The sequence below is a fragment of the Phyllobates terribilis genome, unplaced genomic scaffold (genome assembly GCF_046119375.1).
Source record: "Phyllobates terribilis strain yellow unplaced genomic scaffold, ASM4611937v1 Scaffold_5__5_contigs__length_657084704, whole genome shotgun sequence".
NCBI classification, from domain to species: domain Eukaryota; kingdom Metazoa; phylum Chordata; class Amphibia; order Anura; family Dendrobatidae; genus Phyllobates; species Phyllobates terribilis.
The window spans coordinates 7,567,968-7,587,705 of record NW_027362765.1 but is presented as its reverse complement, the minus strand read 5'-3'; the positions used below and the strand labels follow the sequence as shown (position 1 = coordinate 7,587,705).

Sequence of the window (19,738 nt, the reverse complement as noted above, 5' to 3'; positions counted from 1 at the left end):
TCTCAGTCGGTGCAACACTTGCCGGAGCTTCTTCAGGTGGTCGTCGAACGAATCTCCAAATATAATCACATCATCCAAATAGATCAGCACGGAATCGAAATTGTAATCGCCCAAGCAGTATTCCATTAACCGCTGAAATGTTCCTGGAGCATTAGTCAGTCCGAAGGGCATTCGATTAAATTCGTACAGTCCCATCGGCAAGATGAATGCTGTCTTCTGCCGATCTAGAGCTACCATGGGCACCTGCCAGTAGCCGCTGGCCAGGTCAAGAGTGGAGAAGTACTTCACCTTTCCCAGGGCAGACAGGGATTCCTCGATCCGGGGCAATGGGTAAGAATCACGTACTGTATGCGCATTCAGCTTACGGTAATCAACACAAAACCGTACGGTCCCATCCTTTTTCCAGACCAGCACGACCGGTGCGGCCCAAGGACTTTGACTTGGCCGGATCACCCCATTATCCAGCATCTGCGCCAGCATTCCTTTGACCTCCTGATAAAGACTCGGTGGGATCTGGCGATATCTCTCCCGAATTGGGGGGGGTGTTTCCCGTGGGTGCTCCACAGCCTTGGTGCAACCAAAGTCTTCATCTCCCCTGGAGAAGGCAGCCTGATATTCCCACAGCGCAGCCTCCAGTCTGCGAGCCTGTTGGGGAGTCAACTGGGACTCATCCACTCCCATTATTTCCATAATCCTTCTGCCATTCCACTCAGGTGTGGGGGATTCTTCAGCTGTCGTCTGCATCGACAGGGTCCAGGCGGTCCGGCGGTCTGCCCTCAGTGTGAACTGGCTTTTGGGGATGACTCCTTCACCACACACATACATGTCAGCCAGATTTGTGCCCACTGCCAGAGTCACCTCATGATTCTGCAGATTCAGACATCTCACTGGTACACTTCCATCTTGCACAATGGCCAGTGTTTGGGCTATCATCGGGCTATCAGTATCTTCTGACTGTCCCACCGGTTCCAGAATCACCTCCACACCATTCAGTTTCCTGTGCGTCCCTACCGGCATCAACACAAGCTTCTCTTGACCCGGAGCGATTACAACGGCAGACCCACGTGGGACATACACCGCTCCCACTGCTCTTCCTTCAGCCGAACTCTTTTGAATGCCGCACGAACGGACCACCTGTTGCAGGGCCCTCTGAGTGGCTTTGTGGGGTGTCGCTCGTTTCCAGTATCTTGGACCATCACACTCAAACAAAAGGGAGTCCAGTTCTCTCAGGATATTCATTCCCAGAACCACCAGGAGATTCGGCCTCGCCTGAGTCTTCACGAGCACCACTCCTTTGGTTCCCAACTCCTGGCCGCACAGCTGTACTCTCATCCAAGCGATGCCTGCCACTGGAATTTCTTCATTAATAGCGGCCTTCAGCCTTAGCAGGTGTCCTGACTCCGTTTTGACAGTCTCTTCGAAGTGCGTCTTGAAAAATTCCATCGGCATGGTCGTCACCTCCGATCCGGTATCCACCAAGCACGCCACCTTTTTTCCTGCAAACTGCACATCCAACGTGGGACTCTCTGCAATCAGATCCTCGGAACAGACATTGGGCACTGATTTTCATTCCTGCCTTGTCGTATGCCCAACTACAGCAAGGGCCTCTCTTTTACCGATGCCGGGACTTCAGCTGGCAGACTCCTCGGGCAGTACCGCTGCATATGCCCCAGTTCATGGCATCGCCAACATTGAAGTGGTCTTCTTGCCCTACCTCCGGATACCTCAGGTCTAGGAGCAGTCTGCGTCCTTCCTGAGGTATAGGGGGGTTGATCATAAAGGGGAATAGAGGGATTCGTCAAGGCCGAGCATATCGGAGGCGTTCCCCGAACTTGCATCTATTGTACCTGTTCCGTCAGGTTTTCCACGGTTTTCTGCAAAGCAGCCAGCTGTGCCTGAACAGGATCTGGTCTCGGCTCTCTTGTGTTAGCCACTTGCAGGCTATTCCACTGCAGAGCAGGCTTCACTTCCAAAGTCCGTGCTACCGCCTCTTCCTGTATTTCGGCATAGGTGACACCAGGGGTATTCCGCGCCTTCAGCAACAATTCGTTCCTTAGCGCCTCACTCCGTATCCCCTCGATGAACTGATCCCGAAGAATGCTGTCGACATCGGCTTCAGTACCCACGGTTACAGGCGACTTCTTTTTGATCTCTTGATGCAATTCCTCCAGCGCTATAGCATACTGGATCAGGCTTTTCCCGTCTCTCTGGGTCCGGGCGAAAAACTGTACTTGTAGTTGCCCTGCTGCCGCCACGTGATCAAATGCTTTCCCTAGTATCCGGATGATGTCGTCGACTGTTTTTCGCCTATCCTCGGATTTTAACATGACAACTTTACGGGCATCCCCCTCCAGAGCATTCAGCGTGACTTCCGGTTGCAGCTGAAAGCTGACACCGTGCAAGGCAATAGCATTCTTCACCCTGCCTACCCAATCACTGAACAGCAAGTTATACCCATCAAACTTGGCCAGGTGGTTAAGTAGCACGCCCATTGCAGAGCAACCAACTAACCGGTCTCTACCGGTCACAACGGGAGAAGGGGGGTGGCGTACTACAGTGGACGCGGCAGCACCTTCCGCGCTACTGTCACCATTCATGACGAGCACCGTATTCTGCCGACTACGCTAAGATGTAACGACCGGAACTCCGGTCGCATGTGTATGAGGAATACGGCGCTGCTATGAATGACTCCGACCTTTGTATAGTGGCAAATAACTTTCTTTTTACTGGTCACAAAAATGACAAGGTTAAACAATTCTACAAAATATGGGCCACAACAGCCACTAACACAAAATACAAGTTATGCAGCCCGAGAGAGCCCAAGTGCCAATCTCGCGGGGATGAGCCAATCTACCCCTGGGCTATGCCGCTCCCACCCTTATTCAGTACAGGACCTACCAAGGACGTTACCGCGAACGTGGCACGTGGTCCTCCCAGGAATATAACCTTATACCCCCCTCCCACACTAATACAATGAGATCTGGGTACCCTTGTTTTCCCCTTAGAGAACACTCATATATATTTTACCAACGCGTTACCTATACAGTGTACAGTTTCTCTTCTTACAAGAGCAAAGAGAAATCTCTCAGACTTAATGCATATGCAAACAGTTAACAAACTAAACCTTTAGCTAGACTCTGATCTCCGGCCACAGGGTTTGATCTGCTTCTCCTTCTCACCAAGCTCTCCAGCACATCCAGGTGTCAGCAGGAATTAGAATCAATCTCAGTCTCAAAGTGTAGTTCACAACAGGGCTCCTTTGTAGTATCCACGTGCACAGTCTTAGTATACCAGATCCTTCACAATCTCTGGATCATGCCTGCTCAGTCCATCAGCAGTGATATACACCAGGCAGTTCTCAGCACTACTGGAATCACTAACTAGCTTTCCCTAACTGACTACACAGTTGGTGACCGGTCACATATCTCAGTTACTCACAGGGCACAGCCTCTCCTTGGACACACAGTATGGCCCCAGTCTGTATAAGCTTTCCAACATCAAAACAGCATTCAGACACCTGTTGCCTTCTTTCTGGACTTCCTGGATCAGTGTTTTCCCGGGCTTTTTTTTACTTGTTTCTTGCTGACCCCTAATGGCCGGACTAAGTCATTGCAGGAGAAATTTACACTGTCATAAAAAATAAGCTCATTACCAGAAAGACATGTCAACATGTTACGGTAGTCATATGTAGGAAACTCCTCTTTACACCGCTCATCACCCCTCACATATGTCTCTGTAGTATTAATATGGGTCAGATCTTCACCCTGAAACAAATATTGTAAAAGTCACAGACAGATGGAGAAGTCACATCTATGATCAGTTCTAATCCTGCTATCTCCACCGTTTTCATTACACAAGTATAAAACATATAATACTGGTGGATAAAACAAGACTGAGCACAAGACCTTCACAGCCGTCTACACATCATAGGGAAGATCTCATGACACCTTCTCTCCATCTACCTGATGATCCTGAGGAACATTGGGATCTTCTTGTTTAGAGTCCTGTAGAAGAAGAGGACGGGGACATCTCTCTGGTGTTGTCCTCTTACTGGATAAAACTGGAGGAAACACATACAGGGACTGAATTCGTTCTTTACATACAGATAATTATAGGCTGTGTGTATTTAGTCCAGTCTATTACCTGGTGATGTGAGGGGCTGGGGAACCTCCATCATGACGTCCTTGTACAGATCTTTGTGTCCTTCTAAATACTCCCACTCCTCCATGGAGAAATAGACGGCGACATCCTGACACCTTATAGGAACCTGACACACACAATGATACCGTCATCCCCCTGATCCCTTCATAGCGTTACTGTATAATGTCCCAGCATTCCCAGCAGTGTCACCTCTTCAGTCAGCAGCTCAATCATCTTATAGGCGAGTGCTAGGATCTTCTGGTCATTGATGTCCTCATGTATCAGGGGGTGAGGTGGAGGCCTCGTGATTGGGCTCAGGGGTCTTCCCCATCTCTCAGACACAGGGTCCTGACAGCGCTCACTAGAGGTCTTCTTCACTACTGTGTAATCCTGGTTATGGAGAGACACATTCATAAATCTCACTCCAGACATTTCCAGAGTCCTCACCTCTCCAGTTCTGTCCATCTGTTATTCCCATAGATAAGAATGATGTAATGTGACGTCATCAGAATCTCTCACCTCTCCAGTAAGCCGGAAGAGGATCTCCAGGGTGAGATATAATATTTTCTCTGCCATCTTGTCTCTGTCCATATCCATCTTTGGTAAATCAGGAAAATTCTCTTATATAGAAGATCTTCACTGAGAGGATCCGATATTGTAGAGACCTGAATGAGAAGAAGATGAGCCAATGTAACATCATAAAAATCCTGTGTAATAATACAATTACTGGAGACAATAAGGGAAATATATGAGGAGATTTATTATTTTACAGTATTTAGTTTTCTTCTTTACACCTAGTAATAAAACGTATATATTTTTGGCCACAGAAGACCAGCAGTTTCTTCCCCGCAGTCTGCAGCTGAATACTTTCTCACAAGATGGTGGTTTGATGGTTATTATGAGATGGTTGTCTGTTCTCGGCCCCGACCCTTTCACAACTCCTGTCTCCTGGTTTAATCGAAGAGAAACACATAACGAGAACCTGGCTTACACCTCTGGGTTGTCACAGATGCGGCATTGATAAATGTCCACCATGTAAATATGCCGAACACAAGAAATAGATTTAATCACATTAAATAAAACATTTCATTACACAATGTATCACCTGCAGCAGAGAATTTGTAGTATATTGTATTCAGTGTCTGGGGTGTAATGTCAGATATGTCGGCTGCTCCTTCCGTAAATAAGGCAGAGAATTAATGAGCACATAGGAGACCCCACTAATCCCGCAGCTATTAACCCTTCCAACGTTTCCACACATTTCCTCTGAGAACACAATGGTGACTTCAAGAACTTTCAGTTTTGTGGCAGTGAAAGGGTAAATCGTTCAGGTGTCGGGGAGATGGCAGAGGGGCATTGCTGAACCGTGAAGCTTCCTGGACACTGAGGGTAAATCCATCGTACCGGAGGGTATAAAGAGAAGGACCGATCTGATCTTACATTACCAGACAGGTGAAGGGGCCATATTGTGATGACTGTAAGATGATTGTGTTTCATCATTGTCTTTCTTTGTCTCACATCTATTATATCTATTAATGTCGCCATTCATCCTGTGCACAGGAGCGGCTGCTCCGGAGACATTTATATCCTGCTCGGGTTTCATTCTTACCTTCGGTTCTGGGTAAGAAGTATCACTCCGAAACGCGTCACCTCCACCTTAATTCTCTCTGGATTCTTTCCTCCAATGTTCTGATGACGTCCCATCATTATTGTGACATAAGGTTATAAAATGAAGGAATATAAGTTTTATGTTATTTGAGGTCCTGGATCGTCCTCTATGTGTGGACGGTTATCACTACTATCTACATTACTGTGTATGCTATCACAAACCACAGGAGTTTTGTTGGCAATAATAAAAAGGCAAATATTTTATTAAACATATACAAACATAGGACATACAAGAAGGAACAACCCGGCATGAGAAGTGGGGCTGCATAAATACATATATGTAGATACACCAATCATAAAGAGTAAAAGTAACAATGGATAAAAACAAGTGCCACAATATTAAACCCTTCGTGGGATAGTTGTCTGAGTGCTGTGTACGGAAAAAGTCTAAAGAAAATCTAAAGTTCTAAAGAACATTTTGTATATTTAGTATAACAAATCGTATCAGCACATAGACTCCTAAGATCAAAATTCAGATCATGATATTGCACGCTTACCCATTGTTAAATAGCAGCCACACAAGAAAAAAATCCCCAACGCACGTTTCGCTTTGTGTATTTGATCGCTTCCTCGGGGGGAATGCAGAAAAGGACCTTCCATGCCGATTTAAGTATGTTCAGGACCTGCGATCACATGGTCACAGTGGACCAATCACGTAATGGTATATCGGCGCATGCGCACTGAGCCGTGTGCGTCAGCCGCACCGCCCACGGCTATCAAGGCAGACTGCACGTGTCCGGAAGAGCAGGGTGAGTAACCATGGCTCCCAGACAACAAACAGGCTCCATAAAGATGCCGGGGGCGGAGCGGGGACAACAGACAGCGCAGCACACACGCGCACACCATTAAACACAGATTAATGGCAACAACTAATACATATATTTATAAGAGAAAGCACCAAATGACAATTGTAAATCCAGTCAGAGTGGTATGAATTCATAAATTGAAGGATGATGCCAATTCATGATGCAGGATAATAAATCAAGCTATGGAAGAAAAAGAAAAAAATAAATATACACAGGACAAGAAGCATAATAAAACATTAAAAATGTGGAAACATAAAATAATAAAAATAAATGTACCAAAGGGTTACTGTTGTTCACAAAAACGGGGCGAAGCTTAACGTTTCGTTAAGGCCATTGGGAAACATAGTTCCCAGTTCTATTATCCATTTGGCCTCTCTCTGAGCTAAAAGTTTTTTTATATTGCCTCCTCGGATGCCACCATGGATGGCCTCAATTCCCCGTACCATGAAGGTTTTGGGGTTACTATCATGATGTTGCCTAAAATGGCGTGGGATAGTTTTTAAAGAAGGGATGTCTGTCACCGTCCTTGCTGCACCAATGTCTCTCACATGCTCCCTAATCCTCACCCGCATTTCTCTAGATGTGAGTCCGATGTATATTTTTCCACACCCGCAGGTTGCATGGTATACAACATTAGAGGTCCCACATGAGATGAATTCATTAATCTTATAGTTGCGGTTTCCCGAGGAATTAGAGAACTCAGTACTGCGAGAGACATTGGTGCACGCCAGACAGTGACCACATGGCACGCATCCCTTTCTTGGTCCCCTTGACCCAAAAGGATTAGGTCTGGGCGCAACATAGTGACTTTTAACCAGAATATCTTTAATATTTCTGCATCTCCTGGAAGTCATAAGAGGAGATGCTGAAATATACGGAGCCAGTGAAGGTTCAGTCAATAAAATCGACCAATGTCGTTGCATAATTGTTCTCATAAGTGACCAGTCTTGATTATATGTGGAGATAAATCTAGGTGGTCCAAAATTTTCCTTTGATTTAATAATGGGGCCTAACAATTTATTACGTGAGGTAGCCCTCGCTCTCCTATACCCTTGTTTAACACAACGTTTGCTGTAACCTCTCTCCGCAAACCGTTGGAAAAGGTCCATAGCCTGTTCCTCAAATTTAGCCTCAGAAGAGCAAATCCGCTTCATCCTGAGAAATTGACCAACTGGGACAGCCCTGACTGTAGAAACATTATGTGCTGAATCGGCATGTAATAATGCATTCACTGATGTGGATTTTCGATAGACATCAGTTTGGATATATCCTTGTTCGTCTACCCCAAGGGAGATATCCAAAAAATCAATTTTTTTAGCACTATATTGGAAGGTCAGTTTAATGTTAAAGGGGTTGTCATTAAGTTGGTCCATGAATTGCTCCAGCTCAGAGGCGGTGCCTTGCCAAATAATGAAAAGATCATCAATATATCTTAGCCAGCACTGCACATGGCTGGCGGCCCGCGCCCCCGCATCACCAAACAAACACCTCTCCCAGAAACTAAGGAAAAGGTTTGCGTACGCGGGCGCACAGGCCGCCCCCATGGCAGTGCCGCGTCTCTGCAAATAAAAAGTGTCTTTAAAAACAAAAAAATTGTGTGTTAACACAAACCGGAGCAACTCAAGGACCAAATCACCCAATTGGCTGTCCCAGTTTGAACTCCCCAGGAAGAAGCGGACCGCTCTAATGCCATCTTCATGGTCAATGCAGGTGTAAAGGGATTCAATATCCGCAGTAACCAACAACATATCTGATTCCACAAAGATCCCGTCCACCCTTCCCAGCACGTCCGTCGTGTCCCTAACAAATGACGGTAAGGTTTCCACCATAGGTTTTAAATAGTAATCTATAAACTTACATACTGGTTCACATAACCCATCTATTCCTGACACGATCGGACGGCCAGGAGGGTCAACGGGATCCTTGTGGACTTTTGGAAGGAGGTAAAAGGTTGGGATTTTTGGGTATTTAACCATTAGTCCCTCAAAAATTTGTTTTGTGATAATCCCTTGATCAAAGGCTTCGCAGAGTATGGAGTGCAGCTGAGCCGAAAAAGAAGCGAGGGGTGAGAAAGCTAGTTTTTCATAAGTGTTTCTATCTCTCAGTTGTCTGAGAGCCTCTTTCTCATATTTGTTTATAGGCCAGATAACGATATTTCCCCCCTTGTCCGCAGCCTTGAAGACTACATCATCAAGTGCCTGCAGCTCCTTCAAGGCTTGTCTTTGTCTGTAGCTAAGATTACCATGTCTTGGTTGTGTAGAGATTTTCTTGAAATCATCCAAAACTAATTTAGTGAAGATTTCAACAGCTGGACATAGGGACAAGGGGGGAAACCTCGTTGATCTGGGTATAACATCCTGAGGAAACATACCTTGTTTCTCAATACTCTGCTCTTGTAATAATTCCTCCAAAATGGAGAGGGCCTCCCGCTCAGCTGTACTATCCAGGCCAAAATCCAATGTACCACGATTATGTAGTTTTTTCATGATCAATTTACGGGAGAAGATATAAAGATCTTTCATGGCTGTAAACAGATGAAATGGGTTAGTTGGTGCAAAGGACAGACCTCTACTCAGTACTTCGCATTGTTCGCTGAAGACATCCCTTCTTTAAAAACTATCCCACGCCATTTTAGGCAACATCATGATAGTAACCCCAAAACCTTCATGGTACGGGGAATTGAGGCCATCCATGGTGGCATCCGAGGAGGCAATATAAAAAAACTTTTAGCTCAGAGAGAGGCCAAATGGATAATAGAACTGGGAACTATGTTTCCCAATGGCCTTAACGAAACGTTAAGCTTCGCCCCGTTTTTGTGAACAACAGTAACCCTTTGGTACATTTATTTTTATTATTTTATGTTTCCACATTTTTAATGTTTTATTATGCTTCTTGTCCTGTGTATATTTATTTTTTTCTTTTTCTTCCATAGCTTGATTTATTATCCTGCATCATGAATTGGCATCATCCTTCAATTTATGAATTCATACCACTCTGACTGGATTTACAATTGTCATTTGGTGCTTTCTCTTATAAATATATGTATTAGTTGTTGCCATTAATCTGTGTTTAATGGTGTGCGCGTGTGTGCTGCGCTGTCTGTTGTCCCCGCTCCGCCCCCGGCATCTTTATGGAGCCTGTTTGTTGTCTGGGAGCCATGGTTACTCACCCTGCTCTTCCGGACACGTGCAGTCTGCCTTGATAGCCGTGGGCGGTGCGGCTGACGCACACGGCTCAGTGCGCATGCGCCGATATACCATTACGTGATTGGTCCACTGTGACCATGTGATCGCAGGTCCTGAACATACTTAAATCGGCATGGAAGGTCCTTTTCTGCATTCCCCCCGAGGAAGCGATCAAATACACAAAGCGAAACGTGAGTTGGGGATTTTTTTCTTGTGTGGCTGCTATTTAACAATGGGTAAGCGTGCAATATCATGATCTGAATTTTGATCTTAGGAGTCTATGTGCTGATACGATTTGTTATACTAAATATACAAAATGTTCTTTAGAACTTTAGATTTTCTTTAGACTTTTTCCGTACACAGCACTCAGACAACTATCCCACGAAGGGTTTAATATTGTGGCACTTGTTTTTATCCATTGTTACTTTTACTCTTTATGATTGGTGTATCTACATATATGTATTTATGCAGCCCCACTTCTCATGCCGGGTTGTTCCTTCTTGTATGTCCCATGTCTGTATATGTTTAATAAAATATTTGCCTTTTTATTATTGCCAACAAAACTCCTGTGGTTTGTGATAGCATACATATTTATCGTATGGAGTGGCATATATTTCCACTTTCTCATATTTTGGGACCCAAACTTGGGTAGAGTGGTTTATTACTATGCACCTGATGAATATATGGTTAACTGTCTATCTTTCTGTGTCCTTCACAGCAGATTCAAAGGGTAATATGGACTTTAGGGCCCGTGATCAGGCGTGGCTCCTTAAATTAAATGAAGTGTTCAAGGATGACTCTGGCTTTATGATTGATACCAGTGACAAGGGTTTACAACAAACGGTGGTGAGACTTAAGAGCCTTTTAAATAAAAGGATTAAAATATGGTGGAATCGTGCCTTCCTCGAGAAGTATATTCAAAGAGGATTAATTCCCCGTGGATTGAGGGTGCAGGTGTTCCCGTCCTTCCCTCTGGAAGATGATGTCTTCAAGTCCAAATGGGAGGACTTGGCAGACTCATGTGCAAAAGGTTTTATGGAACTACTATGTAACTTTAATCAAACTACATTGAATAGCCTCGAAAACGAAATAGAGGAATTACAGGAGATCTTAAAAAAGGAATTATCAGCTGACGCATTGAAAAAACTCAGTGAAGAGTTAGATCATGATCTCCAATTATGGGAGAAAGAAATTGTATCTACCAAAACTAAGAAGTTCCAGAGAGACTTAAATGACAAAGCGACCAGTCGGGTTTATAAGTGGAAGATGAATACTAGTCGATCACGTACTATTTATTACACTAGACCTGGATCTCGCTCCAGATCAGGATCGAGTGTATCCCTTACATCTGTGGATGAAAGTCAAACAAAGACAAATATGGAGGGAAATGATGGCCAAACCCCTATTTTTAGATACAACAAAACTAGATTGGCCGCTAAACGTAAGAATTTGACAAACAATCAACAGGATAAAAAAACTAAGACAAGCCTACAGGTAATTAATTTATCATCACATAATCTCAGTTCAGCACAATGCGAAGTACTGAGTAGAGGTCTGTCCTTTGCACCAACTAACCCATTTCATCTGTTTACAGCCATGAAAGATCTTTATATCTTCTCCCGTAAATTGATCATGAAAAAACTACATAATCGTGGTACATTGGATTTTGGCCTGGATAGTACAGCTGAGCGGGAGGCCCTCTCCATTTTGGAGGAATTATTACAAGAGCAGAGTATTGAGAAACAAGGTATGTTTCCTCAGGATGTTATACCCAGATCAACGAGGTTTCCCCCCTTGTCCCTATGTCCAGCTGTTGAAATCTTCACTAAATTAGTTTTGGATGATTTCAAGAAAATCTCTACACAACCAAGACATGGTAATCTTAGCTACAGACAAAGACAAGCCTTGAAGGAGCTGCAGGCACTTGATGATGTAGTCTTCAAGGCTGCGGACAAGGGGGGAAATATCGTTATCTGGCCTATAAACAAATATGAGAAAGGCTCTCAGACAACTGAGAGATAGAAACACTTATGAAAAACTAGCTTTCTCACCCCTCGCTTCTTTTTCGGCTCAGCTGCACTCCATACTCTGCGAAGCCTTTGATCAAGGGATTATCACAAAACAAATTTTTGAGGGACTAATGGTTAAATACCCAAAAATCCCAACCTTTTACCTCCTTCCAAAAGTCCACAAGGATCCCGTTGACCCTCCTGGCCGTCCGATCGTGTCAGGAATAGATGGGTTATGTGAACCAGTATGTAAGTTTATAGATTACTATTTAAAACCTATGGTGGAAACCTTACCGTCATTTGTTAGGGACACGACGGACGTGCTGGGAAGGGTGGACGGGATCTTTGTGGAATCAGATATGTTGTTGGTTACTGCGGATATTGAATCCCTTTACACCTGCATTGACCATGAAGATGGCATTAGAGCGGTCCGCTTCTTCCTGGGGAGTTCAAACTGGGACAGCCAATTGGGTGATTTGGTCCTTGAGTTGCTCCGGTTTGTGTTAACACACAAAATTTTTTTGTTTTTAAAGACACTTTTTATTTGCAGAGACGCGGCACTGCCATGGGGGCGGCCTGTGCGCCCGCGTACGCAAACCTTTTCCTTGGTTTCTGGGAGAGGTGTTTGTTTGGTGATGCGGGGGCGCGGGCCGCCAGCCATGTGCAGTGCTGGCTAAGATATATTGATGATCTTTTCATTATTTGGCAAGGCACAGCCTCTGAGCTGGAGCAATTCATGGACCAACTTAATGACAACCCCTTTAACATTAAACTGACCTTCCAATATAGTGCTAAAAAAATTGATTTTTTGGATATCTCCCTTGGGGTAGACGAACAAGGATATATCCAAACTGATGTCTATCGAAAATCCACATCAGTGAATGCATTATTACATGCCGATTCAGCACATAATGTTTCTACAGTCAGGGCTGTCCCAGTTGGTCAATTTCTCAGGATGAAGCGGATTTGCTCTTCTGAGGCTAAATTTGAGGAACAGGCTATGGACCTTTTCCAACGGTTTGCGGAGAGAGGTTACAGCAAACGTTGTGTTAAACAAGGGTATAGGAGAGCGAGGGCTACCTCACGTAATAAATTGTTAGGCCCCATTATTAAATCAAAGGAAAATTTTGGACCACCTAGATTTATCTCCACATATAATCAAGACTGGTCACTTATGAGAACAATTATGCAACGACATTGGTCGATTTTATTGAATGAACCTTCACTGGCTCCGTATATTTCAGCATCTCCTCTTATGACTTCCAGGAGATGCAGAAATATTAAAGATATTCTGGTTAAAAATCACTATGTTGCGCCCAGACCTAATCCTTTTGGGTCAAGGGGACCAAGAAAGGGATGCGTGCCATGTGGTCACTGTCTGGCGTGCACCAATGTCTCTCGCAGTACTGAGTTCTCTAATTCCTCGGGAAACCGCAACTATAAGATTAATGAATTCATCTCATGTGGGACCTCTAATGTTGTATACCATGCAACCTGCGGGTGTGGAAAAATATACATCGGACTCACATCTAGAGAAATGCGGGTGAGGATTAGGGAGCATGTGAGAGACATTGGTGCAGCAAGGACGGTGACAGACATCCCTTCTTTAAAAACTATCCCACGCCATTTTAGGCAACATCATGATAGTAACCCCAAAACCTTCATGGTACGGGGAATTGAGGCCATCCATGGTGGCATCCGAGGAGGCAATATAAAAAAACTTTTAGCTCAGAGAGAGGCCAAATGGATAATAGAACTGGGAACTATGTTTCCCAATGGCCTTAACGAAACGTTAAGCTTCGCCCCGTTTTTGTGAACAACAGTAACCCTTTGGTACATTTATTTTTATTATTTTATGTTTCCACATTTTTAATGTTTTATTATGCTTCTTGTCCTGTGTATATTTATTTTTTTCTTTTTCTTCCATAGCTTGATTTATTATCCTGCATCATGAATTGGCATCATCCTTCAATTTATGAATTCATACCACTCTGACTGGATTTACAATTGTCATTTGGTGCTTTCTCTTATAAATATATGTATTAGTTGTTGCCATTAATCTGTGTTTAATGGTGTGTGCGTGTGTGCTGCGCTGTCTGTTGTCCCCGCTCCGCCCCCGGCATCTTTATGGAGCCTGTTTGTTGTCTGGGAGCCATGGTTACTCACCCTGCTCTTCCGGACACGTGCAGTCTGCCTTGATAGCCGTGGGCGGTGCGGCTGACGCACACGGCTCAGTGCGCATGCGCCGATATACCATTACGTGATTGGTCCACTGTGACCATGTGATCGCAGGTCCTGAACATACTTAAATCGGCATGGAAGGTCCTTTTCTGCATTCCCCCCGAGGAAGCGATCAAATACACAAAGCGAAACGTGCGTTGGGGATTTTTTTCTTGTGTGGCTGCTATTTAACAATGGGTAAGCGTGCAATATCATGATCTGAATTTTGATCTTAGGAGTCTATGTGCTGATACGATTTGTTATACTAAATATACAAAATGTTCTTTAGAACTTTAGATTTTCTTTAGACTTTTTCCGTACACAGCACTCAGACAACTATCCCACGAAGGGTTTAATATTGTGGCACTTGTTTTTATCCAATGTTACTTTTACTCTTTATGATTGGTGTATCTACATATATGTATTTATGCAGCCCCACTTCTCATGCCGGGTTGTTCCTTCTTGTATGTCCTATGTTTGTATATGTTTAATAAAATATTTGCCTTTTTATTATTGCCAACAAAACTCCTGTGGTTTGTGATAGCATACATATTTATCGCATGGAGTGGCATATATTTCCACTTTCTCATATTTTGGGACCCAAACTTGGGTAGAGTGGTTTATTACTATGCACCTGATGAATATATGGTTAACTATCTACATTACTGTGCTGGAACTAGGAGAGGAATAATGGCGCTGTGTGAGGACTTCTCTGGGCTTCTGTCCTTCATCCTGCAGTCGTCTGAATGGATCTAATGTGGACGGGAACCAGCTAAGCCGCATTCTGTCCACAGCTGTTACCTCACTGTTCACACCACACAGAGACCCCAAAAGAGTCTCGGTGCTGAAGGGGTTAATGCCCCCTGCGCCCAGTAATGGGGGTCTCCACATACCTCCACCTGCAGAGCCGCCACCACATATATGGCTGTGCGCACAGGAGCTGTGATGAGGTCACAGGAGGGGAGGAGTCAGGGGTCACATGATCAGGGGCCTCAGTGGATGCACAGTGTGAACAGTGCGGCTCCTGTACAGTGATATCCGGAGTGAAGACGCTACATGGAGACGTCTCCGCAGTCAGTGACATTTCCGGCATTATTTGCCCCTCACTACTGGCACAATTACCCCGCGCCGCCTTTTCTACAGTTTTATGTGAGGAATGTAAAGTGGGATTTTCCTGCTTGGAGACAAATAGACGACACATGAGGTGATTATCACCAGTTACCGGACGTCTACTATATGGCGGCATATGATTGTGCTATCCACTTCATACCAGGAGCTAAAAGGCAGAAATCTCGTATGTTTAACCCCTTCCAGGTAGGGCGGCTTTGAAAGACTATGTTCAGAAGAGTCCGGCTGAGGGTTCGTTCACATCAGCGGATTATAAATCGCTCCGATGTTCATCTCGAATAGTTAGACGAGTGTCATGCGAGTGTGCCATGTTTTTCTCGCCTGCATCCATATACAGTGCGTTATTAACATCATCTTTTACTGACTATAATCCTCTATGTAACTAAAAGCTGATTACAAAACTAAGAAAACAATCTTATATACAGTTATCGATAGAAAGATGTTAGAGATATGATAGATAATAGATAGATAGATGTCCTGCAGAAATATCATTTCACAACCCCCTATATGTTATAAATTTGCGCCCTTTAGAGCCTTTCATCTGGAGCTAAAGGGAGTTGAGCCTTGTTTAACCTAATAAATAATTAAAAAACAACAACATGGGGTCCCTCTATTTTTTTGTAACCAGCAAAGGTAAAGCAGACAGCTGAGAGCTGATATCAAGTTGGGAAGGTCCCTGGTTATTGGGCCCTCCCCAGCCTAAAAATACCAGCTCATAGCTGCCCCAGAAGTGGAGCATCACATGAGATGCACCAATTATGGCTTTTTGCCTTTGCTCTTCCCAATTGCCCAGATGCATTGACAATTGGTGTAAAGTATCTTGGGGTTAATGGCAGCTGTGGTTTGTCAAAAATCACAGCTGGCATCAAACTCTGGTGATAGTAATGGAGAGGTGTCTATCAGACAAACCCATTACTGACCCAGTAATCAAAAATAAAAACACCCACGAAAAAATACTTAATTTGAATAAACACTCCTCAACACTTTTCCTGGTTCACTATTTTAATAACCCCCCAAAAAAAAAGAAGCATGCAGGTCCAACGTAGTCCACCGAATCCGACGATGATGGGCATTCCCACCATATATGTAACACAGACCCGTCTGCACCACCACACCGCCAGCACAAGTCCGAAGATGCTACATAGCATAGTGCGACAATGGTGCCATCTAGATAAAATCTTATCGTTTTTCTCCTGGGCACGGCAAGTAATAGATACTTTGTGGGAGAGTGTGAATGTTTTTTGCCTATCCTTCTCTGAAATTTGACGACCCAATTCCTTCTCCCAACCCCAGTAAAGGGTAGAGGGTCATTGCTGGTGTCCATTTGTGTTGCTCTGTGTATGCAAGATAGAAGTTTAGAACAAGGACCTACTTGAGTGATTATGGGTTCAAACGGAGTGAGTTCATCCTTTATACTAGTAACATGTGAGAATTTATAAATGACCTGAGCTGAAAAAAAGTCAGGCAGGATAGACTCCTAATTGGAAAGGAGCCACGAAGTTCTATAAATGAAGGAAAAGAGCCTGATCCCATGAGAACATGTCTCAATCTAACCCCATCAGATCAGTCTCAGATTAGAAATGAGCCTGTACCTGAAGCAGAGGGAAAATCTGGGTTGCCAAACAAGGGCATTAATGGACCCAACCTACGTGGTATAGATGAAGAGATTAAGACTTGATCCCATGTTTTCAAAATGTGTTGAATGGGTATTGGTAATTGTTTAGTTTGTACATGTATTTAGTCAATCCAAGGTAGAGATGTGAGTATCAACGGATAGACGTCCCCTTCCAGTTTCACCCATTGCTTATGTTCCACAGACGTGAACCAGTCCACTGCTCTAATAAGAATCAAAGATTGATGGTAATTTTTTTAGATCAGGCATACTAGTACCCCCTTTATTTTTGGAACATCACAATATTTTAAAACGTATCCTAGACCTCGACGTTCCCCATACTACCTAATAGCGTTGTCGAAATGGGAGAAAAAGGTCTGAGGAACGCAGACAGGAACGATCTGGAATATATAAAGAAGTTTTGGCAAAATGTCCATTTTATCACATAAATACAACCAATTTTGAAGAGTTTGTTCAAGGACAGGGATATAATTTAAACTATACAGATCATCCATGTTGCCTGGAATTTGTGTACTGAGGTACTTAGATGTGTCTTTCTGCCACTTAAAGGGAAAGTTAAAAATTAGCTGTTGTCTTATGTTATTGCTTCTGATTTAGAGTAGTTGACTTTAAAATCGCTTACTTGGCCAAATTCTTCAAATTCCTTTAGTATAGAAGGGAATTAGATAATTGGGTTTGAAAATAGAGCAACAAGTCATCTGCGTATAGAGCTAGTTTATAGTGATGTGAGCCTAGAGTAACTCCACTAATATCTGGATTTTTTTGTAATGCTACCGAGAAATGTTCCATCACCAATGTGTATAGGAGAGGTGATAAGGGACACTCTTGCTTTGTCTCATTTTTAACAGAAAATGTGTCATATAGAAGGCCGTTTACCCTATCGCTTTAGGGTCAGTGTAAAAGGATAGAATTTTAGATAATAAGAAAGAGCCCAACCCAATTTTTCGTAAGGTGCTCTTCAAGAAAGTCCAGTGCATTCTGTCAAACCCTTTTTCAGCGTCCACAGAAACAAGGCACATTGGGATCCCGTTTTTTTTGCACGTGAAACTAACAATGTTTTATTTGTATTATCACTAGAGATGAGCGTTGTTCTACGCGAACTGTTCGCCAATCTCAAATTCGAGCTGTTTTGGGCGGTGTTCGAGCCATTCGGCGAACACGAACAATTTGAGAAAAATTCGGCTGTTCGAGGTTATGTTCGATAACTGTTCGTGCACCAAAATCATAACTGGATTTTTTCTCAGTAATGATGAAAATTAATGTTAATACGCAGTTTGAGTGTACAGCGGGGTGGGGGGAGGGGCAGGGGATGGATCTCTGCAGGAACAATGAAGATCTCCATTTTTTTTTTCCTCTTTCCCGCATTTACAGTGGGGAGGTGCAATCTGTCAGCCTATTAGCAGCGCACACACGGAGCGAAGTGCTTTTTTTCACACAAGCAAGGGCATGTGTCATTGGCAGTGTATGTCACATCTCCTTGCCCTATAAGACCAAGCCATTTTCCCCGTCGCCACCATTTTCTCACTGCTGCAGCTGCGTGTTAGACGGCACCGCTGTTGCTGTGTGCGCTATACCTTGTTAATTTCAAGCCAATTTTCGCACAAATCTACAGATAGCTTGGGAGTAGGGAATAGTTTTGATTGCAGTCCTTTTAAGGACTAGGTTACAGCATTTCCTATGACTTTTATCAGGTAGGTCTGTGCTCTTAAATAGATAGGTTGTGGGAGTAAAGACTAATTGTAATTGGAGTCCTTTTCAGGACTAGGTTACATCAGTTCCTATCAGTTTTTGCCAGGCAGGTCTGTGCCAGTGCTTTGCAAGTTTTTTTCACAGCATTTGGCTGAATCTAGCAAAGCTAATCCTTTTTGGCCTATTGCAGAGTGTGTTAGTCAGTGGAGTAGCCTATCTGTGTTGCAAGATATACCACCTGTGTATAGAATACCAATTTTTTACTGCACCTAGTGAAGTAAAATCTTTTGGGCATAGCATCATTCTATTAGTCCATCTATACTGACCTCCATCAGGTTGCAAATTGAATATAATTTTTTTCTGCATCTAGCTCTGAAAAAATATTGGGCTTCTAGCTGTGTGTGGGACTTGTTGTATTAGTCCATCTATACTGACCTCCATCAGGTTGAAAACTGAATATATTTTTTCTGCATCTACCTCTGAAAAAATATTGGGCTTCTAGCTGTGTGTGGGACTTGTTCTATTAATCCATCTATACAGACCTCCATCAGGTTGCAAACTGAATATATTTTTTTCTGCATCTACCTCTGAAAAAATATTGGGCTTCTAGCTGTGTGTGGGACTTGTTCTATTAATCCATCTATACAGACCTCCATCAGGTTGCAAACTGAATATATTTTTTTCTGCATCTACCTCTGAAAAAATATTGGGCTTCTAGCTGTGTGTGGGACTTGTTGTATTAGTCCATCAATACTGACCTCCATCAGGTTGCAAATTAAAAATAATTTTTATCTGCATCTACAGTACCTCTGAAAAAATATTTGGGCTTCTAGCTGTGTGTGGGACTTGTTCTATTAGTCCATCTATACTGACCTCCATCAGGTTGCAAATTGAATATAATTTTTATCTGCATCTAGCTCTGAAAAAATATTTGGCCTTCTAGCAGTGTGTGGGACTTTCTCTATTAGTCCATCTATACTGACCTCCATCAGGTTGCAAATTAAAAATAATTTTTATCTGCATCTACCTCTGAAAAAATATTTGGGCTTCTAGCTGTGTGTGGGACTTGTTCTATTAGTCCATCTATACTGACCTCCATCAGGTTGCAAATTGAATATAATTTTTATCTGCATCTAGCTCTGAAAAAATATTTGGCCTTCTAGCAGTGTGTGGGACTTTCTCTATTAGTCCATCTATACTGACCTCCATCAGGTTGCAAATTAAAAATAATTTTTATCTGCATCTACCTCTGAAAAAATA

General features: G+C 43.4%; 3 protein-coding genes across 3 annotated transcripts in view; 2 read left to right on the top strand and 1 right to left on the bottom strand.

The window, feature by feature from the left end:
- LOC141271727 (uncharacterized) overlaps positions 1–19,738 on the top strand; it is a 390,989-nt gene that overhangs the window by 108,035 nt on the left and 263,216 nt on the right. The gene's annotated exons all lie outside the window — the stretch shown is intronic.
- The window catches only part of LOC141271726 (uncharacterized), a 236,708-nt gene that overhangs the window by 105,660 nt on the left and 111,310 nt on the right, over positions 1–19,738 (top strand). The gene's annotated exons all lie outside the window — the stretch shown is intronic.
- LOC141270779 (uncharacterized) lies at positions 2,960–5,945 on the bottom strand. The gene is made up of 6 exons (XM_073680889.1): positions 5,750–5,945; positions 4,660–4,805; positions 4,351–4,530; positions 4,144–4,267; positions 3,963–4,060; positions 2,960–3,764 (listed from the first exon to the last, which is right to left on the bottom strand). Exons 2-6 carry the CDS (start codon positions 4,735–4,737, stop codon positions 3,546–3,548), a joined length of 699 nt encoding a protein of 232 aa, XP_073536990.1. The 5' UTR covers positions 4,738–4,805; positions 5,750–5,945; the 3' UTR covers positions 2,960–3,545.

Bases quoted from the DNA above. Each gene is read 5' to 3' on its own strand.
- LOC141270779 (XM_073680889.1), bottom strand. From the start codon at position 4,737: ATGGATATGGACAGAGACAAGATGGCAGAGAAAATATTATATCTCACC. The intron at 4,531-4,659 runs GTGAGAGATTCT...CTCCATAACCAG, and splicing joins TCTTCCGGCTTACTGGAGAG to GATTACACAGTAGTGAAGAA. The intron at 4,061-4,143 runs GTAATAGACTGG...TGTTTCCTCCAG, and splicing joins CCAGCCCCTCACATCACCAG to TTTTATCCAGTAAGAGGACA.